Raw genomic sequence first — 23,076 nt, 5'->3', positions numbered from 1 at the left:
TTTTTACACATGAAAATAATTTGTCATTAAAAGGAATAGATTTGAATACTGTGTAATCTTGAGTGGAGTTTTAGAAAACCATGCCCTGAGAGGATTAATTTTCATCATTCTCATTAATTATTTGGATGGAAATATCAATGGAATGATTAGTAATGCCACAAATAACATTAAAATATGCAAAATGATTAGTCAATTAATAGACAATAGGTGCAGGAGGCGGCTATTCGGCCCTTCGAGCCAGCACCGCCATTCAATGTGATGATGGCTGATCATTCTCAATCAGTACCCCGTTCCTGCCTTCTCCCCATACCCCCTGATTCCACTATCCTTAAGAGCTCTATCTAGCTCTCTCTTGAATGCATTCAGAGAATTGGCCTCCACTGCCTTCTGAGGCAGAGAATTCCACGGATTCACAACTCTCTGACTGAAAAAGCTTTTCCTCATCTCAGTTCTAAATGGCCTACCCCTTATTCTTAAACTGTGGCCCCTTGTTCTGGACTCCCCCAACATTGGGAACATGTTTCCTGCCTCTAACGTGTCCAACCCCTTAATAATCTTATACGTTTCGATAAGATCTCCTCCCATCCTTCTAAATTCCAGTGTACACAAGCCTAGTCGCTCCAGTCTTTCAACATATGGCAGTCCCGCCATTCCGGGAATTAACCTAGTAAACCTACGCTGTACGCCCTCAATAGCAAGAATATTCTTCCTCAAATTTGGAGACCAAAACTGCACACAGTACTCCAGGTGCGGTCTCACTAGGGCCCTGTACAACATTCAATTGGCTTTCTTCACTGCCTGCTGTACCTGCAATAGTTAGCAGCATGAGGTGAATAAGGGAAATGAGTGTGAAAAATAGAAATCTGTCTGTGTGGATCAGTACGGTGTTATTCATTTGGAATTATGAAATAGGGATAACTGAAACTTGGGGGGTTTTTTGTAAATATTTACAGATTTAGAGAGAGTGATGGAGACAGAAATGTTGATAGAAAATTACTATTATGATTTACTAACAATATTATATAGACTTGAAGAAAATAAATGGGGAGTATTACTATGATAGTTAAAATAGTTTAGATCATAATAATTAGATCAAATTAATATTTTAGAGTGGCCTGACCTAAAATATTGTTTCTGCTTTTGATCCTTGGACATGGAGCAAATTGATGAAGTGCCATTAAGGAGAAGGGCAGCCTGGATTGTAGGAAAGAACTGTTGATGCTGGTTTAAATCAAAAGTAGACACAAAATGCTGGAGTAACTCAGCGGGACAGGCAGCATCTCTGGAGAGAAGGAATGGGTGACGTTTCGGGTCGAGACTGGATGATGACTGTTTTCATGGTCTTTAAATGCATAGTTAGGAATTAGTCAGAGTCATGCAGCACAGTAACTGGCCCTTTGGCACATCATGTTCACAATGACAACTATGCATGGTCGATTCATATGGTTGTTCAAATACCTCTTAAATCCTATGAGAGTACATGTCTCCACCACCTTCTGAGAGTACATTCCAAATATACAAATACTATGTGTAGAAAAAACTCTTCCTCAGATTCACTCTAAAATTCATATTGTACGCTGCATACAGGTAAAATAGGTCTACGGAAAATGCCATTTTCCTTAAGTCGCACAAGTTTCCTTAAGTCGCATTAGGACATTCCTAAGGAAGCAATGAGGGTGGGGGAGGGGGGTGGGAGGGATAGGAAGGGAGGGAGAAATGTTCTGATTTAACCACAGCTTCTTCCCCACTGCTATAAACTCCTTTACATCGCTTCAACACCCACTTCACAGAGGTGCTGTCATATACACTCACTCTACCTTATTCAGTTATTCCATTATTGCACTTTAGTATTTTTAGATTGCGCTGGAGTTTTTGGACCATTTTTCAGTTTTGCACTCATCAATGTATTTACTGTTGCATTTATTATTACCATGCATACTGGTTACTTTGCAGGCTTCATGCGAGAATAAAATTCCATTACATATTGCTGTGTAAGACAATAAGCTAATCTGAATTTATGCATTACGTTAATTTTTTACCTTCTGGTTTTAGATACCTGTGCCATGGGGAAACACTTCTGATAATTTTGTAGATAGTACATGCTGCAGTTACTTTGATAATTGATGTCATGCTTTTTTTTTTACTAAGTTCACATCATTCTCAAAAGCTCGTGGCAAAGACAATTTTCAAAGTTGCCAAAATTCATTGGATGATTAAATACATAAGGATTTCCACATGCAAGGAATCAAAAAGAATCAGCAAATGTTCTGCTATAGTTCTACTAATGAAGAATGAGAACCTTTAACATACCCAAAAAATATCTGACGATCAAACAAGAAAGGTTTATACATCAATGTCTCTCTTTACATTACTTATCTATCATTGCGGTTGTCTGGACACACATCAAGCTTATCTTGTTAGCATAACCAGTGAAATCTCCAAATTGAGTCAGGAGATTATAATTTATCCATTGAGGTCAACAGGAATCAAGGGGAAAACTCACCTTAGGCTGGAGTCATATATCATTCAAAGGAAGATGGCAGCTGATAGTGCAGACAATTCAACTCAATCCCAGGATACCGTTGTAAGAGCTCCTCAAGGCAATACTCCAGATTCAATCATCATCAGCTGCTTCGATAACTATCCCTTCAAGAATAAATTAAAAGTGGGGACAATCAGTGATGCTCGCTGAGTTTTCAATTCCATGTGTAACTCCTCAGCTAATGAGGCAGTACGTTGCCATGCGCAGCAAAGAATTGGTGTCCCCATGTGCCAGAAATCCTGGGTGGTGGACTGTTGAGAAGGGCACCAAGGATGCTTTGGCTAATATTTCAGCACATTCTGTAAATAATACATGATGCTGCTACTTTGAGACAGTGGTGGACAACATGAACACAAGAAATTAGGAGCAGGAATAGAATTAGACCACCTGGCCTCCCAATTCTGCCCCATCGTTCCATATGATCATACCCAAGCCTCAGATTGAGATAGTGAACATCAACATGAACATCAACAACATAACATCACCAACATCATCAATAACTCCATGCTCTACATTCTAGATGTCTCCAGAAGCTTAAATACATCTCCCATGTAACATTTTTTTGTCAGAGTGTGGCTACTCTGCAGGTGATTCACATTTTGACTCCCCAAGGGTCCTTTTATCATCGACAAGGAACAAATTGGAATGCAATGGAATATTCCTCAGTCTGGAAGAGTGCAACTGCGAGAATACTCATGGAATTTGACAACACGCAAAATAAATTAGGCTACTAGACTGGCATTCCAATCACCATATTCAGAGACTTAACCACTGGGGGAAATTAGCTGAGTGCCTTCATCAGGCTCTGTTCATAAGAACTAGAGTACGGACTGGACTTTGAAAATGATGCCAACACGGTGTCTCGTGCATGCAGGCTCTGTGGACTATTTCTGTACACTTGCCAATCGAGGGTGTGCTTAGGATGGGTGTACATTACTGGACTGTTTGTAAGAAATGAATTTCCATGTGCGTTGTACATGACAATAAAAGCACCATTGAACCATTGATAAGAGAAACTTGAACAGTACTGAGATTATTTGCCAAAGGCTTCTTCCACAATTATGATCTCCACCCTTCGAGAAGGAAACATGGGAAGACCATCACCTGTAAATTTCCACCTACCAAAGAAGAGGATACTGATTCCTTGTTCTAAGTTTTTTCTATTTCAAATAAGAAAACTGCAGTCCCATAAGTCTTGAGAGTGCAAACCAAAGTGAAAAGAGGGCGTTGATTGGTGTAAGAAAACAACTGCAGATGCTGGCACAAATCGAAGGTATTTATTCACAAAATGCTGGAGTAACTCAGCAGATCAGGCAGCATTGATTGGTGTGGTCATTTGAACCATGCAAGTCCTATGTCAATAGGGAAGATAATCAAGAAATCAAGAAGATAAGGCTGAAGGGTCTCGACCCGAAACGTCACCTATTCCTTTTCTCCAGAGATGCTGCCTGTCCCTCTGAGTAATTGCAGCATTTTGTGTCTATCTTCGGTGTAAACCAGCATCTGTAGTTCCTTCCCACAGTCAGATAGAAACATAGAAATAGAAACATAGAAAATAGGTGCAGGAGTAGGCCATTCGGCCTTTCGAGCCTGCACCGCCATTCAATATGATCATGGCTGATCATCCAACTCAGTATCCCGTACCTGCCTTCTCTCCATACCCCCTGATCCCTTTAGCCACAAGGGCCAGATTTAACTCCCTCTTAAATATAGCCAATGAACTGGCCTCAACTACCTTCTGTGGCAGAGAATTCCACAGATTCACCGTTCTCTGTGTGAAAAAAAACGTTCTCATCTCGGTCCTAAAAGACTTCCCCCCTTATCCTTAAACTGTGACCCCTAATTCTGGACTTCCCCAACATCGGGAACAATCTTCCTGCATCTAGCCTGTCCAACCCCTTAAGAATTTTGTAAGTTTCTATAAGATCCCCCCTCAATCTTCTAAATTCCAGCGAGTGGTAACCTTTCCTTTGTGCGTAGCAAAGAATTGCAAATGCTGGTTTAAACTGGAGACACAAAATGCTGGAGTAACTCAGCGGGTCGGTCGGGCAGCATCTCTGGAGGAAATAATGGAATAGGTGACGTTTCGGGTCGAGACCCTTCCTTAGACTAGTCCCGCTAGATCGAATAATTTTCAGACCAGCTTTGAACTATCAAGGTACTCAAACATTAGTAAATGAGACCAAATGGGAAATAATACTTTGAAAACCACCTCCCGTTTCGTTACAAAACTGCGTTGTACCACTCACCAGATGCACTCCACACAACCTGTTAGTTAGGGATTCATTTACCACCGCGACCGTTGCTAGCACACATCAGTTTCCGGTTCGTCGTCGTCGCTTCGCTGGTTCTGGGGCGCAATGTACGTTGGGTATTTGTAGTTCTCAGTCTCTACCGGGGAAGGCAATCGCCGACCAAATTTGGACTACAACTCCCAGAGGTCCGCGCGGGGGTCGCTGGCCCACACCCCTTTACGTGGGGGAGGGCGGGAGGTAAGGTCAGTCAGTCCTACTGATTGGTTTAATGAGCCGGCGGTTCTCATTTTGCGATTGGCTGGAGGGGGTGTCAGTCACGCGAGAGGTTGGGGGTGGGGGGGAGGCCTGGTACCCGGCGACGAGGGTCGCGCGCCTGCCCGCCCGCTGTGCCGTTGGGCGCCAACTGCGGGCGCCCGGTTGCTGGCGTCAGGCGGGGGTTGTCGGTCGTCAGGCGGGGGTTGTCGGTCGTCAGGCGGCGGGTGTCGGACTCCCGCTCTCCGGGCGGCTCGGGGAAGGGGGAGGGGAGGGTGGGGGGTGTACTCCTTCGCGCTGTACACTGGGACCGTAATGGCGCGCGTTTAAACTCACTGCGATAAGTACGGGGGAGACAGCGAGGATGAAAAGGTTCACTAAACACGATAACGCGAAGGAGATTAAGGTACATCCTCGTTGCCCGGAATCAGGAGCTTTTCCTGTTTTATCTTCTGTTTTCGTGTGTGTGCGTGTGTGGAAGTCCATCTATGTAGGGAGACAGCCACGTTGAAAACAACCAAGGCCAGAAGGAGACACAACAAGAGTGCAGATGATGATGAGATCTGGGGCAACAAACAAACGAGCTGCAGGAGGAGCTCACACGTTAAAACAATCATCTGCAGATGACCATTTATTCACAAAATGCTGGAGTAACTCAGCAGGGGTCAGACAGCATCTCAGGAGAGAAGGAATGGGTGACGTTTCGGGTCGAGACCCTTCTACACAGCGAAGGTATTTATTCACAAGATGCTGGAGTAACTCAGCAGGTCAGGCAGCATCTCAGGAGAGAAGGAATGGGCGACGTTTCGGGTCGAGAAGGGTCGACCCGAAACGTTGCCCATTCCTTCTCTCCTGAGATGCTGCCTGACCTGCTTTGTTACTCCAGCATTTTGTGAATAAATACCTTCGATTTTTACCAGCATCTGCAGTTATTTTCTTACATTACTTCTACACAGCGACGTCTGCAGATGACCCATCATCCAGATGAAGCATCATCCAGTTGAAGGGACCCGGCCCGAAATATTGATTGTAGAAACAAGGGACTACAGATGCTAGTATACAAAAAAAGATTCTGTGTTGGATTAATTCAGCATTTCTGGGGAACATGAGATGGGGAAGATAGACACAAAGTGCTGGAGTAACTCAGCAGCGGGTCAGACAGCATCTCAGGAGGACATGGATATGTGACATTTCAGGTCGGAAATATACATTTCAGACTGAAATATACACTGTCCATCTCCCTCCACAGATGCTACCTGACCTGCTGAGTTTCACCAACAGATGGTCAAACCTTGAGTATCAAAGCCAGGAGCTCATGTTGCTGCTTTATAGTTGGACACAAGGAACTGCAGAAGCTAGTTTACAGAAAAAACAAGTGCTGGAGTAACGCAGCAAGTCAGCCTCTCTGGAGAGCATGGATAGAAGAAGGGTCCTGATCTGACACGTTGCTTGCCTCCAGAGATGCTGCCTGATCTGCTGAGTTACTCCTGCCCCACTTTTGTCTTTCTTCAGTTTTATAGGACTTTAGTTAGACAACATGTGGAGCATCGTGTGGAGTTCTGGTGCTGCCCTGACATGTTGCTCCAGAGATGCTGCCTGACCTGCTGAATTACTCCAGCACTTTGTTTTCTTTTCCAGCCTTAGGGGACTTTAGTTAGGCCATATGTGAAGTATCGAGTGCAGTTCTGGTCACAGGAAAGATGTGGAGGCTGTGGTGAGGATGTAGAAGAAGTCTACCAGGGTACTACCTGAATTAGAAGGTAATAGTTATAAGGAGAGGTTGGACAAACTTGGATTGTTTTCTCTGTAGTTTTGGTAGCTGGGGGGAGAATCTAATAGAAGTATAGAAAATTACCGTGGACACTTTGGGTTCTTGTTGTTACTAAAGGTTCTTTAGTAACTTGTCAGTTTCTTTGTTGAACTAAATTAAGGCGCATGTTGCAATCAAAAGCGCTTGAACAATTGGTTGGGCAGAAAGCAGCCAAAACGGTAGACGATAGTGCAACAATTTGAACGAAACATGACCTGTGGACCTGTTGGGTTCCCGTTGTGACGTGGGCGGGCGAGAGGGAGCCACTCACCCCGTCCCCAGGTGGCCATCGTGGCGGCCAGCAGCAGGAGAGTGGCCGCAATGCACTGCCCCATGTTCGTCCTGCTGGCGGCCATCTTCTTTGACTACCTCTCTGCTGCTGCACTGCACCGCGGGAGGAAGGTCAGGCGCGGGGCACGCCGGGACGGGCGCTTGTTCTCCCGATGCTGCTGCGCAGGTGCGCCGCCACCGGGCCCGGCAACCCTCCCCCAACTGCGCATGCGTGGATACTGGGCTCGGCAACCCTCCCCCCAACTGCGCAGGTGCAGCAGTATAAAGTTTATAAAGTGAATTACTTTTAAAACATAACGAGACTTAATACTGCAGGCGAATGGTGAGTTAGGTGCCCCTAAAATTGTTGCGCTATCGTGTATCGTTTTGGCTGTATTTCGGGAACATATATATATATATAGATACTAGACCTGGTGGACCCGTTGGGCCCAAACCTCGCCTGCATTGGTGCAGCACCCTCTCCTTCCCCCCTCCCCCCCCCCCCCCCCCCACGGTTCCTGTGGTGTATTGTGCTCCCGCAGGGCCCAAGTTCAGGAATCAATGGTTTATGGTGCATCCCAGCGCCCATCCCATCCCACATTCACAATGTTATAGGAATGAGTAGGAAGTAGATTTTCAAATCTAAGTTTTATTTAATTGTTTAGATTTGGTTTTTTTAGAGAAATCGTGTCATCAAAATTTTACTCAGATGCAGGATTTCAACATGACACATTGATCATTCCACAGACGCTGCTCGATCCTATGTCTTTCAGCAGCTTTTTTTGGTTCCAGATTTCAGCATCTAGTCTGTGTGTCTTTTTCCTACTCTTAGCACCGTTACCAATTAAATAGTTTTGGGTAGACACAAAATGCTGGAGTAACTCAGCGAGTCAGGCAGCATTTCAGGAGAGAAGGAATGGGTGACGTTACGGGTCGAGACCCTTCTTCAGACTAGTTTTGGGTGTGTGATAGAAACGTGCCATCGTTACGAATGGGCTGTGAATAACAAAGCAGCCAGCCTCAACAGAATAATTTGCGATTGTTGCTTATGTAAATAACACCCATCAACCATTACAACCTTTCCCCCGAAAAGTGAAACTATATAATTATATTAAACGAGATAATTATATTCACCGAACAAACAGCTAACAATGGCATGTTTCCTTTATCATCGTTACTTGTTTGCATATCTTTCATTCATTGTTCTTTATCTCTACATCATCGTCTATATCTCTCATTTTCCTTTTCCCTGACCAGTCTGAAGAAGGGTCTCGACCTGAAACGTCACCCATTCCTTCTCTCCAGAGATGCTGCCTGTCCTGCTGAGTTACTCTAACCTTTTGTGTCTAACTATATAATCCAGATGTCCCCCACCTTCAAAAATCTAATTTGAGTAGCAACTTGTACATTCCCCTTTTGGTTGTGCTAGTTATCTGTTGTAAGAGGAAGTTTAGATTTAAAATACGACTTTCACAATCTCAAAACAAAAACATTTTACACCCAATGATTTACTTTCTAGGAGTGTTGTGCCTATTGGAATGTGATGATGCTTAGATAATCTGATTCTGGTGATATTTGATTGAGGTATGACGTTTTTGGCAGGGAGTAAAGACACTTGCAGTTTATGATCTTTTGCATCAGTCTGCGAGATGCTGATTTAGTTTTTCAAACAAAAGACAGTGCTTCATTCTTTCAGTTCTATACTTGATTGTCACTTATTGCACTGGTATCTCCAGGGTGATATTTGAATCCACTATATATTGAGCTGAGTGAGAGTGAAACCTGTTGATTCACAGCTGACCTGTGAAAGGCAGAAAAGTGAAAGCTGCACTATTTCTATGGTGGTAGTGCTTTAAGTGAGACCACTTATAGGAGTGTTGAAAACTGAACTAACAATGTGTACTATTTTTCATCTGAGGCTGAGGAGAGACCTGATCGAAGTGTATAAAATTATGAGAGGCATAGATATTGCAGACTAGTCAGAAACTTCTTCCCTGTGTAGAAATGTCAAAGCTAAGAGGGCATTGCTTTAGGGTGAGGGTCAAATTTTTCACAGAGAAATTGGTGGGTGCCCAGAACGGGCTGTCAGAGTGTGGGTGGAGTCAGGTACGATACAAGCATTTAAGTAGTTTTCGATAGTCCCATGATATGGACAGATATGGATTATGTGCATGCTGGAGAAATCAGTTTAACGACATCATGTTTGGTTGGGACAATGTGGGCTGTTCTATTAGTAAAAGATAGCCCCTCTTCCCCACCATCTGTGTCCTGGGCCTGGCACATTGATGCAATCCCCAGCACCTCCAGTTCAGAGGTTTGAGGGGATTTGGCATGTCGGCAAATACTCTTGCATCCTAAAGTGTATGTTGAAGAGCATAATGACTTGCGGCATCATAACTGGTTCAGTAACTCGAATGCTCAAGAGCAAAGCAGTCTACAGAAAGTGATGGACATTGCCCTCTCCATCATGTGTATTGAGCTCCCCACCTTCGAAGGAAACTAAAGCAAGTGCTTCCTCACGAAACCAACTAATTTCAAAGACCCACACCTCCTTGGCCATATTCTTCTCGTTGCTGACATTGGAACGAAGGTACAGGTGCCTAAGAGCCGTTACCTCCAGATTAAAGAATGGCCTCCTCCCATAAAACATCAGATTCTTGAACCGCACTGCACAATCTTTTCTCAGCACTGAACCACAGTGGACTTTGCAGTACAATGGCTGCTCTACTTTGGGTTTTGCAATATCCTGGTCTAGTTTACTTGGAACTGAATTTATTACTGTATGCTTATTTTGTATTGTGGTTTAATGTTCCTGTAAAGCTCCAAGTAAAAATTCAGTTCATATCTGGTGACAGAGATTCTTGACTATTGGTGGATTTTGTAAGGTTAATAGAATAGACAAGAGGTCACAAAAAGCAACCTAGAGTGATGGTGATTACTGCAAGCATTTAGAATTCGGGAAGATTGTTGATAAGGTCCAAGGCAATAAAAAAATGATAAAGTGCACTTTAAGAAGAATAAAATCTCAACTGCCACACATTTAGCTTGTCTGTTGTAGTTTCTTCTATCCATCTTGAGTTGGATCGCATTGTTTATCATTACTCAACTTTTTCCTTTTGCAATTTTTGATTTGTTCTACTAAATTTAAGTCTTTCAAATAAATAAACACAAGTATGTGGCAATGAAACCACAATGTTGAAACTGATCTAATCGGTATTAATTTCTGGGCAGGCAGTTATGGCCCCATGCAAAGCAGGGTTTTAAAATTTCTGCAATTCTAAAATGAGCTGCAGCTTTCAGTCACCATTAACTATTCCTTTGACATCTATTTGAAATACTAAATTGGCTTTACCTTGCCAATCTGTACGAAAAGTAATATAAACATGTACGCATTTCAGATAAATCTTTCATAAGAATAAATTTATTTGGCCTGCATCATATTTTCACAATCTTGACAAATCATGATGATTGATTTCTTAGTTGCCATTTGGAATGTATGAGAAATGAAGTATTTGACTTAATGACATTGGATTGTGTTAGCACTCCAAGTTCTTCTGTCAGTTGATCATTAGGATATTTTTTTATGAATTACGGTGCTTCATGCATAATTTACATGTTCCTTCAAACTTGACAGTGCAATATTTAACATCACAGATGTTGAATTTATGTGCCTCATAATTTGTATTCAATAGAAACGGTAGTTGGTAAGACCGCACATCAGTCTAAAGTGACGTTGCACAGCATATAGTCTGTTCAATTATTTTATTCCTTAACTAAATACTGATGGTTTTTTTTTTAAAAGAGAAAGATATCCAATCTTATGTATAAGAAAATAACTGCAGATGCTGGTACAAATCGATTTATTCACAAAATGCTGGAGTAACTCAGCAGGTCAGACAGCATCTCGGGAGAGAAGGAATGGGTGACGTTTCGGGTCGAGACCCTTCAGCTATCCAATCTGCCTGCACTGTTATTTTGATAAATATTTAAAGGTTCCCATGATAATGAGGCCTAAAGGTTTGATTCATTAATTAAAAACATTTTTTTTGCACATCATTGAAAATATTTAAATTGTATAAGACTACTTTTAAGTTCAGAAGAATCAGGAAAACAACGTTTAGGAAAAGGTAATGATGTCCAGGGCCAACAATGGGGTTGAAGTAAACTCTGCATTCTGACGATAATGGAAAAGAAGGGAGAACCTTGAACACTGGAGGATTCTTGCCAGAAGTGATTTCACGGGATGAAGCGTGCACAATTCCAGATGATACTGATGTCTAGATTCTCCTAAACCAGTGTTGTTCGTACTGACCTTCTTCTACAGCTCTCTAATCATGAACTAATTGTAGACCTTTATATCCTATGTTGTACCATTTTGTTCATCCACAGCTGAATTGGCTGCCTTTTATTGGATCCTAGTACCATTAGGACCACTAATCTCCACTTCCTACAATATTACACCTTTCTTCAATCCACAGTTTTGTAACTTTGCCATTCAATTTTACAATTCCCTCAAAACTCCAAGCTGAGTTTAAGAGACATTTTAAGATACCTCTTGACTACCTTTTCTCATGTTGTCTTCTGTGATATGATGTCAAACTTTGTCTCATGATCTTTGTGCAAAGTCCTTGAGATAGTTGCAAAAGTTGCAAGAGATGTCAACCAGTTCAACGGTTTGTTTAGTTTAGAGATACAATGTGGAAACGGCCTTTTGGCCCACTGAGTCTGCACCGAACAACGATCACCCATACACTAGTTCTATCCCGCACACTAGGGACAATTTTTTACAGAAGCCAATTAACCTACAAATCTGCACATCTTTGCATTGTGGGACGAAACCGGATCACCTGGAGGAATCCCACATGGTCACAAGGAGAATGTACAAACTCCACACAGACAGCACCCAAGGTCAGGGTTGAACCCGAGTCTCTGTCATTGTAAGGCAGAAACTCTACTGCTGCATCACTGTGCTGACCTTGTCTGGGGCATTTGTGTACTTCCCAGCAGGGGAGTGAGATGGCAAAACACCCCTCCAGTGAGTACAGAAATGGTTTCTCGATACACAAGTCACAAAAAAGCTTGGTTAAATCATGTTGTGTAGGAAAATAACTGCAGATGCTGGTACAAATCGAAGGTATCACAAAATGCTGGAGTAACTCAGCAGGTCAGGCAGCATCTTGGAGAGAAGGAATGGGTGACGTTTCGTGTTGAGACCCTTCAGACCATGATTAAATCATGATCGTCAAAGAATTATAGAGGCCCTTTCCCCAATGCCAACTAGGGTTCTTTCTGGAACTATTCCCTTTTGCCTGTGCTTAATCCATATCCCTCTTAAATCTTTCCTATTCACAAATCCACCTCTACCACTTCCTCTGGCAGCTCATTTAATATTCTCATCACCCTCTGTGGAAAAACCTGCCCCTTGGGCCTCTGTTAAATCTTTCCCATCTCACCTTAAGTCTATGCCCTCTAATTTTAGGCTCCCATACCCTGGGAAAATAGGTATGACCATTTACCTATGCCTCTCATGTTATAAACCTCTGTAAAGTCACCCTTCAGACTACCCTATCCAGTCTCTTCTTATAGCCCAAGCTCTTCAGTCCCAGCCACGTCCCTGTAAATATTTTTTGCACCTTCTCTGGCTTATCCACATCTCTATGGTTTGGCATCCAGAACTGCACAATATTCCATGTGAGTTCTCACCAATGGCTTGTTTAGCTCTAACGACATCCCATTTCTTGTACTTGATGCCTCCTCTGATGAAGGCCAGTGTGCCTTCACCACCCTGTCTACCTGTGTTGTCACTTTCTGGGAACTAGGTATTTGTATCCTTGGATGTCCACAAGTCCCAGCCTCCTGTCATTTACTAAGTATATCCTGCCTGGTTTAACTTTCCAAAATGCATCTCTCCACACTTATCTGAGTTAAACTCCATCTGCTATTCCTTTGTCCAATTTCTAAGTTGTTCTAGATCCTGTTTCATGCACAACTGGCACAGAAACTCGTGCAGTATGAGATGACAACCCTATGACATTTTGTTATAAAACACACTTATGAAAAGCAATTCTTACCCACTCTGACCAACACCACAGATGCCTATTAATCAAGAATTTTATGATATTTGATCCTAGCTTGTTTTCACTCTAAAGGTATATTATTTTTAAACTTTTATGTGTTAATAGCACAAGATTACATTTAATCCCTCCTATGTACTACCCTATTACAAATCATCTATTTTGTTCTCCTCACCCCTCTCACTGTATCACAACTTTACCCCCAGAATTCTGGAAAGTCACTGCCTTAAATGTTAAATCTTTTACTCTCTCCACAAATACTATTTGATTGGTAAAGTATTTATAGCATTTTCTGTTTTATATTTATGATTTTTACTTTCTGAATGATCAGAGATGAAAGGAATTCCATTTCAGATCTGATCAACTACATTTACTCAGTGATTTCCTTTCATATTTATACTAATTTAACTTTGGCAATGTGTTCTTCATTCAAGCGTGCATTACAGTTGTTGTCGAAGTTTTATAATTGTACTGTGGATAATATCTCCGCGTACCAGGATATATATTGTTCTTTATTTTTGTACATCGTACTACAAAAGGAACCATAAACCATTCGCCACTCAAGCCTCAAATTGGGATGACCTGCACATTGCAGGGAGAAAAAGAGAAGAGTAAAACTTGTCCCCGTGGTGCAATATAAAACCGCCTTAATGAATACCTTAACCTCTGTACTATTGATCTGTTGTCTATTGCTCTTTGCTCAAAATTGCTTGCATATGGTCATTAAATACTATGTAAAGTGCCAGGAGAGCTAATGCTGATGTTCTACAAACAAATGTAAAACTGCTATCTTTCAAAGTTAAACCTTCGCTTGATGTTTGCACAGGAATGAAACACCTGGTTTGCTCAAGTTTTTGGCAAGCTCTTCTGTGGCATCTGTTCTAGATCTGTAATACAGGATATGAATTACGAATTGAGACACCAGGTACCAGGTAGCTGCATGTTTTACAGCAAAATGTTTTAACCATATCTTTTGGTTATACATATGTCTGGAAAATTTAAGTCAGCAGCAGAGCATGTCTTTATGTGGCTTCCCACATAGACTGGGTGCCATGTGCGCCAAGGCTTTGTGCAGGCCTGAACAACTTCCAAATGTTGTTTTACAAGGACTCTAAACAGTTGTAGTCTCAACTTAATCAGCAGCTGTACAGACATCAGGATACTCTGCATTCTTTTTGTTATTTTTGAACTAAATAATGAATTGAGACACTGGTGGTTTTAATTAAATGTAGTGATATTTTTTAATTAACTCTTGTCATGTGGAATAAGAAAGGGTTCCATAAAATGGCATATACTCTTTCCATTTTCTGAGCATTTGCTACGGTTTCATTTTATTATATTTGGTTTTGTATAATTTATCATTTTTATACAGCACGGGAACAGACCCTTTGGCCCATAATGTCTGTGCCGAACATGATGCCAAAACCATCACTTATTTAACTGCACATAACCCATATACCTCCATTCCCTGCGTATTCATATGCTTATCCAAAGTCTTTTAAATGCCACTACCATATCTGCTTTAACCACCACTCACCACCCTCTGAGTAAAAAAAAAAAACTTGTCCCGCACATCCCCTTTAAATTTTGTCTCCCTCATCTTAAGAGCTATGCCCTCTAGTATTTGATATTTCCAGGCAGTGAAAAAAATATCTGATTGTCTACCCTATCTATGCCTGTCATCATTTTACATACTTCTATCAGGTCTCCCCAGAACCTTCTGTGTTCCAGAGAAAGCAATCCAACTCTATCCAACCTGTAGCTAATACCCCCTAAGAGAGAGCTAGATAGAGCACTTAAGGATAGCGGAGTCAGTGGGTATGGGGAGAAGGCAGGAACGGGATACTGATTGAGAATGATCAGCCATGATCACATTGAATGGCGGTGCTGGCTCGAAGGGCTGAATGGCCTCCTCCTGCACCTATTGTCTATTGTCTAATCCAAGCATCATTTTGATAAACTATCTCTGCACCCTTTCCAAAGCCTCCAGATCGTTCCTGGAAGGGGAGATTGGAACTGCATGCAATACTCCAAATACAGTCTAACCAAAGTTATATAAAGCAGTATCATGACTTCCTGACTCTTGTACTCAATGCCTTGACTGATGAAAGCAAGCATACCATATACCTTCTTTACCACTTTCAGGTTATTATGGACTTGGATACCAAGATCCCTCTGTTCATCAATGCTCTCAAGAGTCATGTCATTAATTGTATATTTTCCCCTTACATTTGACCTCCCAACATGCAACACCTCGCATTTAGTCAGATTAAACTTAATTTGCCATTTTTCTGCCCATTTCTGTTGCTGATCTTTCTCCCGCTGTATACTTTGACAGCCTTCCTCACAGTCCGTGACCCCAGCAATCTTGGTGTCATACGCAAGCCTACTAACCAGCCCATTTATGTTTTGTCCAAGTCGTTTATGCATATCACAAAGGGCAATTTGTCTGGATTGTACTCAGTCTGAACCGTAGCATGTGCTGCTTGACTTTGAGTCTTTGGTTCAACAGTTGTGCTGTGAGCAGAAGAGCCCAAAGGTAGTGATTAGGCCATTGAACAATGCATCCCGAATGTGAACTTGTATTGTCAAATAACTTATTACAGTAAAAGTTATATCATCCGATTTACAATTATTTACAAATCTCAATGTTTTGGCATCTGACTTGCTTATTAAGCAGACTCGTGATTGGTGTTGAGCTTTCTGATTTAGGAGTTAATTCTATGAAGCATTTGACTATGTGGTAAGGCTCTGGTGAGAGAAGAGGTGAAAAACTACCTTGAAGTGTCAAGAAAACTCATTCCTTGTTATCCATCCTGTGAGATACCAGGTATTTCACAGAATGTGTTGCTGGCTGCAGCTGGGGTCTATGTCGGGATTACCAGAGGTCTGAAGTGTGGGCCAGGTGTGTGGCCGGAATCGAATCTAGATTGTGGGCTTGCATGTTTCAGCTTAACTCGTGGCAGAAATGGGCTGGGTTCTGTTTTCCTTGCTTCCTTTAAACTTGCCGGGTTCACTGGAAAGTTTATTATGCTACCATGTAGCATGTAAATAACAATAACAACTGGAATAATGTCATTTGTTTGTGTGGAAGCGAAAGTTTTTCAAGTGGCACAATGCTTTTGGATTTGTCTAGTGAGTGCAGTATACGAATGAGTGCAGTTGGAGCGAGAATTAAAAGTACAAGATACAGGTTTAGTTTAACTTGCCTTTTTTTTAATCAATATTGACATCCACCAACTGAAGACATTTATACAAGGTGATGCTAAATCCAGCAGTGCAGGGAAAGGTCAGATGTGCCCATGCCAAATTCCCAATGTAATCTGTACTTCATCCTAGTCATGGATAGTGTCCTAGTCATGGATAGTGTCCAGGTCTTATTGCATTTGGATGTGGAATGCTTCATTATATGAGGAGCTGGGAATCATGCTGATCATTGTGAATCGTCAGTGAATATCCCTACTTATCACCTTACAATTGAATGGAAGTTATTAATGTAGCAGCTAAAGATGGGTCTAGTTTAGTTTAGAGATACAGCGCGGAAACAGGCGCTTCTGCCCACCGTGTCTGCACCGACCAGCGATCCTCGCACATTAACACTATCCTGTACCAGAGAGAATTTTTACATTTATACCAAGACAATTAACCCACAAACCTGTACATCTTTGGAGTGTGGGAGAAAACCAAATTTCTCAAAGAAAACCCACGCAGGTCATGGCGAGAATGTACAAACTCCGTACAGACAAGCACCCGTAGCCAGGATTGAGCCAGGGCCTCTGGCGCTGTAAGGCAGCAACTCTACCGCTGTGCCACCGTGCCGGCCTTCTGGGATACTACCCTGAGATACTTCTGCAGAGAAATCCTATGGGCTAAGATGATTGACCTCCAGCCACTACAGCCATCTTCCTTTGCGTTAGGCATGATTCCAATCAGGAGAGGGTTTACCCTGATTGCTGTTGATTGCAGTTTAGTCAGGGCTCCTTGATGCCCATATTCTATCAAATACTGCCTTGATGTCAAGGGCAATTACTCACACTTCACTGCTGGAGTTCAGTTATTTTCTTCAAGGCTGTAATGAAGTGAGGGCTTGAGTGACTTGGGCGAAAACCAAATTGAGCTTCTGAGAACACGTTGTAGCCTGACTGGTAGACACTGGATTTCATTGTCTGCTCTCCGTTCTATCACTTTCCTGATGAACGATAGTAGTAATGATACCTTGTCACTGGTTTTCAATCTGAGAATGGGAATTATAGATTTTGGAGCTCACCAACTTCTTTTGTTCAGCCACACATTAATTAGTCTTATTACATTTTTCTGCCTTAAAGGATTAAAATAAAATCTATTTCTTTAAATGCTATCCATTGCCTATCTACTATCATAACTGCCAATATATTCTCCCAAACAACCACAGTCAACCAGAGTCCTCTCATCCCTTCATAGTTTTCATGTTTATATTTAAGGCTAGTATTACATTGAACTGCTTCACTTTCAATTGTGTAAAGCAAGCTCTGTCAATGTCTGAAGAAGGGTCTCGACCCGAAACGTCACCCATTCCTTCTCTCCTGAGATGCTGCCCTACCCGCTAAGTTACTCCAGCATTTCAAGCTCTGTCATGGTATCATCACCCTTCCCCAAAGTCCCCTTAACAACACAATTATCGTTTAACCCTTTCTCATTGCATGAATCAAGATCCAAAAATTGTATTTTTCCTCAGTAGTTCTTCAACGTATTGATCTAGATAAACATTTCAAATACAATCCATTAATTCACTTCCATTTTATTATAGCAATTTTGATTTATCCAGTCTATATGTAGATTAAAGTCTCCCATGATTTTTGTATTGCTCCTGTCACACGAACTTCTAATTTCCTGATGTATGCTCGGCCCAACATTACAATTACTACTTGGTGGCCTATAAATAACTTCTAGCAATGTTTTTTGCCCTTTGCTATTTCTTAGCTTGACCCAAATTGATCCTAGTTCTACATCATGATCTGTCAAGCTAAGATCATATCTCACCACTGTATTGATTTACTCCTCCCTTATTGATTGTGCTACATCACCCACTTTTCCTTTTTGTCTGTCCTTACTAAACCTTGAACACTCTAGGATATTAAGTTCCCAGCCTTAGTCAGCCTGCAGTCTTGTATTGCAATGGAAAATAGGAAGGACCTGCCTCCCATTCACAGGTGGGTCAAAAACATAGAGGTAATTGGTTTAAAGTGCAGGATGATGCAGCTTTGTTCACCTGGAAACTGATAGGAGTCTGGAATTTGCTGACTGAATGAGAGGCAGATACAGAAATGCTAGTTTCATTTACACAGACTTTGCTTATGTCCTTGAAGTGCAGTGAACTGCAAGGTGGGATTAGGCTAGATAGCTCTTTTTGATGGAGTCCATATATGGAATGAGCTGCTGGAAGAAGCTACAGAAACATCCAATTATGACTTTTAAAAAACATTTGGACGGATATATGGATAGGAAGAGTTTGGATGGTTAGGAACCAAATGCTGGCAATATGCCAACTTGGTCAGCATGAAGAAGGTGGACTGAAGAGCCTGTTCCCGTGCAGCATAACTAAATGACTAGCAGATTCAAAGTGTCAAATGGCCTCCTTGGAAATAAATTTCCTGTTTCCCTAATATCATGTCTATGGAGTGGCTTCCCTCATCAGGGAAGCCAATCCACATCTCTAATAATCTGTTGGAAAGCAGATTATTTTGGAACTCAGAAGTTCATTTAAAGGCTATAATCCAAAACCCCGCTGACACTTGTTTGTGTACAATTTGGAATTCAGACATTCAAATGTTGAGAGGTTGATGCTTGTGCTGCCGTGGAAATAGTAGCATTAGCCACGAGACGGAACATTTTGTTCCATAAGTGTGCTCCTTGCATTGAGTTCAGTTCAGTTTAGTTTATTGTCATGTGTACTGAGGCATAGTGAAAAACTTTATCTTCATTGCTCATCATTTTCAAACTGTGAATGATAAATGACAAGCTTGCTAGGAAATCAAATGCCAAGTTGATACCAGACTCCTCCATGCAATATGACAATGAACATTGGCTTTCTGTCAGACTTGTTAATTTAACTAATGTTTCATTATCTTTTGACAGCTTTCTATTTTACAGCTCATCAAAATCCTCATCTGAATCCTTTGCAGCAAATGTTTGCAAACTTGCCACCAGTGGAGTTGGTATTTGTGGTATTCTTGTCTCTCTTCTGGCTGTAAATCACTCATCCCCAGTGTCTCAAGATCCTACTACTTTGCTGTGCTTTGCATTGCATTGTGAGCAACTGAATTGGATGTTATCTGCACTAATAGCAGTATTGCCATAGTGAGTCCCACCGGAAATTGGAGGAACAGCACCTCATATTTCGCCTGGGCAGCTTGCAGCCCAGTGGTATGAACATTGACTTCTCCAACTTTAGAAAGTTCCTCTGGCCCTCTCTTCCCCTCCCCCATCCCAGATCTCCCACTGTCTTCCTGTCTCCACCTATATCCTTCCTTTGTCCCGCCTCCCTGACATCAGTCTGAAGAAGGGTCTCGACTCGAAACGTCACCCATTCCTTCTCTCCTGAGATGTTGCCTGACCTGCTGAGTTACTCCAGCATTTTGTGAATAAATACCTTCGATTTGTACCAGGATCTGCAGTTATATTCTTACAATAGCAGTAACAGGATCGTTCCGAGTCAGCATGGATTTACGAAGGGGAAATCATGCTTGACTAATCTTCTGGAATTTTTTGAGGATGTAACTAGGAAAATTGACAGGGGAGAGCCGGTGGATGTGGTGAACCTCGACTTTCAGAAAGCCTTCGACAAGGTCCCACATAGGAGATTAGTGGGCAAAATTGGAGCACATGGTATTGGAGGTAGGGTACTGACATGGATAGAAAATTGGTTGACAGACAGAAAGCAAAGAGTGGGGATAAATGGGTCCCTTTCAGAATGGCAGGCAGTGACTAATGGGGTACCGCAAGGTTCGGTGCTGGGACCGCAGCTATTTACAATATACATTAAAGCCACATTTTTGCAGGGAATTCCAAGGTGGAGATTTTGTCCGATTAAAGTGGGGGCCGGACCACCGGTTGCCGAAAAATCGGTGGTGGACCTGTACTGTCACATTAGCAGAACATGTGGCAGTGTACATTAAAATGGTGCTCAAAGATTAGATAGCATAACAAGTTAGTTTTGGTTATCATATCATATCATATATATACAGCCGGAAACAGGCCTTTTCGGCCCACCAAGTCCGTGCCGCCCAGTGATCCCCGTACATTAACACTATCCTACACCCACTAGGGACAATTTAAAAAAAAACATTTACCCAGCCAATTAACCTACATACCTTGTAGGTTACTTGTATCATTTATTTCTTATTCTTTCTATGATTGTAGATGCCATATTTAAAAAGCTTTGGCAAAATTTCTTCTGTTACAATTGATTTTCATCGAAGCATATTAGTTCTACTTACTAGCATGTGCAAGTAATACACACATTCTTAACAGACCAAGGAGAATAATAGTTCTAGAAGGACTTGATTAGAAGGAAAAGTGTAGATGAACGAAATTTCAACAGAGTATTGTATAACAAATTTTCCCCAAATGTAGAAATGGAATAAAGAACATAAAAGAACACAGCACAGGAACAGGTCCTTTGGCGAACATAAATGCGCAAACCATGATGCCGATATCATTTAATCCCATCTGCCTACACATGGATGTATCCCTCTATATCCTGCCCGCTCATATGTCTGTCTGAACGCCTCTTAAACTTCACCAACCTATCTGCCTCTACCACCTCTCCTGACCATGCTTTCGACTCTATAAAGAAAACTTGCCTCACACTTCTCCTTTACACTTTCCCCATCTCAGTTTAAACCTTTGCCATTTAATATTGACTTTTCCAATCTGGAGAAAATGACTCCGACTAGCTACTGTATCTATACCTTTTATACTTCTACCTCAGCCCCCAATGCCCAAATGAAAACAATCCAAGTTTATCCAACCTCCCCTTATATCTAATAACTCCAATCCAGGCATATCACTTCTGCACCCACTTCACAGCCTCCACATCCTTCTTATACCATGGCAACGAGAACAGCACACAATTCTATAAACACTGCCCAACTAATGTTATATACAGCTACAACATTAATGACTTGGATGAAGGGATTAAAAGTACCATTAGCAAATTTGCAGATGATACAAAGCTGGGTGGTAGTGTGAACTGTGAGGAAGATGCTATGAGGTTACAGGGTGACTTGGACAGGTTGTGTGAGTGGGTGGATGCATGGCAGATGCTGTTTAATGTGGGTAAGTGTGAGGTTATCCACTTTGGTGGTAAGAATAGGAAGGCAGATTATTATCTGAATGGTGTCAAGTTAGGAAAAGGTGACGTAAAACGAGATCTGGGTGTCCTAGTGCATCAGTCACTGAAAGGAAGCATGCAGGTACAGCAGGCAGTGAAGAAAGCCAATGGAATGTTGGCCTTCATAACAAGAAGAGGAGTCGAGTATAGGAGCAAGGAGGTCCTTCTGCAGTTGTACGGGGCCCTGGTGAGACCGCACCTGGTGTACTGTGTGCAGTTTTGGTCTCCAAATTTGAGGAAGGATATTCTTGCTATTGAGGGCGTGCAGCATAGGTTTACTAGGTTAATTCCCGGAATGGCGGGACTGTCATATGTTGAGAGACTGGAGCGACTAGGCTTGTATATACTGGAATTTAGAAGGATGAGAGGGATCTTATCGAAACATATAAGATTATTAAGGGGTTGGACACGTTCGAGGCAGGAAACATGTTCTCAATGTTGGGGAGTCCAGAACCAGGGGCCACTGTTTAAGAATAAGGGGTAGGCCATTTAGAACGGAGATGAGGAAAAGCTTTTTCAGTCAGAGAGTTGTAAATCTGTGGAATTCTCTGCCTCAGAAGGCAGCGGAGGCCAGTTCTCTGAATGCATTCAAGAGAGAGCTAGATAGAGCTCTTAAGGATAGCGGAGTCTGGGGGTATGGGGAGAAGGCAGGAACTGGGTACTGATTGAGAATGATCAGCCATGATCACATTGAATGGTGGTGCTGGCTCGAAGGGCCGAATGGCCTACTCCTGCACCTATTGTCTATTGTCTATAATCCAGAAAGACTTTGGAACCAAGGGTGCTGGAAAATCGGTGGTGGACCCGTATACAAATTAAACTAGGTTACATTTTTTTTTCTAAAGGAAAATATTGGTTTACAAATTACATTGTGAAATTGTTAAGCCTGCTAATTTATAAAGAACATTTTGATGTATTCACAGATATTGGTGTTTAATATGTGCATGTCTCTTATTAAAGCTAAGAGTATTTAGTGTTTACCAAAATCAGCATGATTCAGCAATATGTATGGCTCAATCACAATATTGGCTGTGGACAATATTAATGGCTGTATTATTGAGAAACAGTAGTTACTGCTCACACATAATAGGAAGCAGTGCATAGGAACCATGCATAAGCAAGCAGAAATGTTCCAAAGAAATTTGTGCTTTTAACTGTGTCATATCGGTGATGCTAAAATTGCTTTGGACAATAATTTCTGTACTATTGCACGAAGAGACACAGAAAAGAAAATGTAAACAACCCACACATTTAACTACTGGAGGGGAGGCTGATGAATGTGGGTGGTGGTGGGAGAGTGACGTCTTTCTTTTAATGGAAATAGAACCAAGTATTGATCCTATCATCAAGATACTAATCTTGTGTAAGACTTTCACTGACTAGCAAATATTGGCAATTAGGTTATTTCTTCATATTGAGCTTTTTGGGTAGTAATTAGGGTGTCCGTCACATAGAATGCACAATATAGCTAGACTAGTTAGATTGCCTAACTTAAGTAAGAA

At 41.8% G+C, this 23,076-nt stretch overlaps 2 protein-coding genes across 2 annotated transcripts in view; one reads left to right on the top strand and one right to left on the bottom strand.

Moving 5' to 3' along the window:
* The window catches only part of rpgrip1l (RPGRIP1 like), a 107,092-nt gene extending 102,225 nt beyond the window's left edge, over positions 1 to 4,867 (bottom strand). Inside the window, exons 1-2 of the mRNA XM_078400379.1 lie at positions 4,792 to 4,867; positions 2,504 to 2,646 (exon numbers count right to left, since the gene is read on the bottom strand). The gene's annotated coding sequence lies outside the window, so the exon portion shown is untranslated. The remainder of the gene's footprint in view (positions 1 to 2,503; positions 2,647 to 4,791) is intronic.
* Positions 4,868 to 5,352: 485 nt separating this feature from the next.
* Positions 5,353 to 23,076, top strand: part of fto (FTO alpha-ketoglutarate dependent dioxygenase) — a 274,627-nt gene continuing 256,903 nt past the window's right edge. Inside the window, exon 1 of the mRNA XM_078401633.1 lies at positions 5,353 to 5,455. Within this exon, the coding sequence (XP_078257759.1) occupies positions 5,414 to 5,455 (42 nt within the window). The 5' untranslated portion in view covers positions 5,353 to 5,413. The remainder of the gene's footprint in view (positions 5,456 to 23,076) is intronic.

Source organism: Rhinoraja longicauda, chromosome 6 (assembly GCF_053455715.1).
Source record: "Rhinoraja longicauda isolate Sanriku21f chromosome 6, sRhiLon1.1, whole genome shotgun sequence".
Classification (NCBI taxonomy): domain Eukaryota; kingdom Metazoa; phylum Chordata; class Chondrichthyes; order Rajiformes; family Arhynchobatidae; genus Rhinoraja; species Rhinoraja longicauda.
This window is presented reverse-complemented; position numbering and strand designations above follow the sequence as displayed.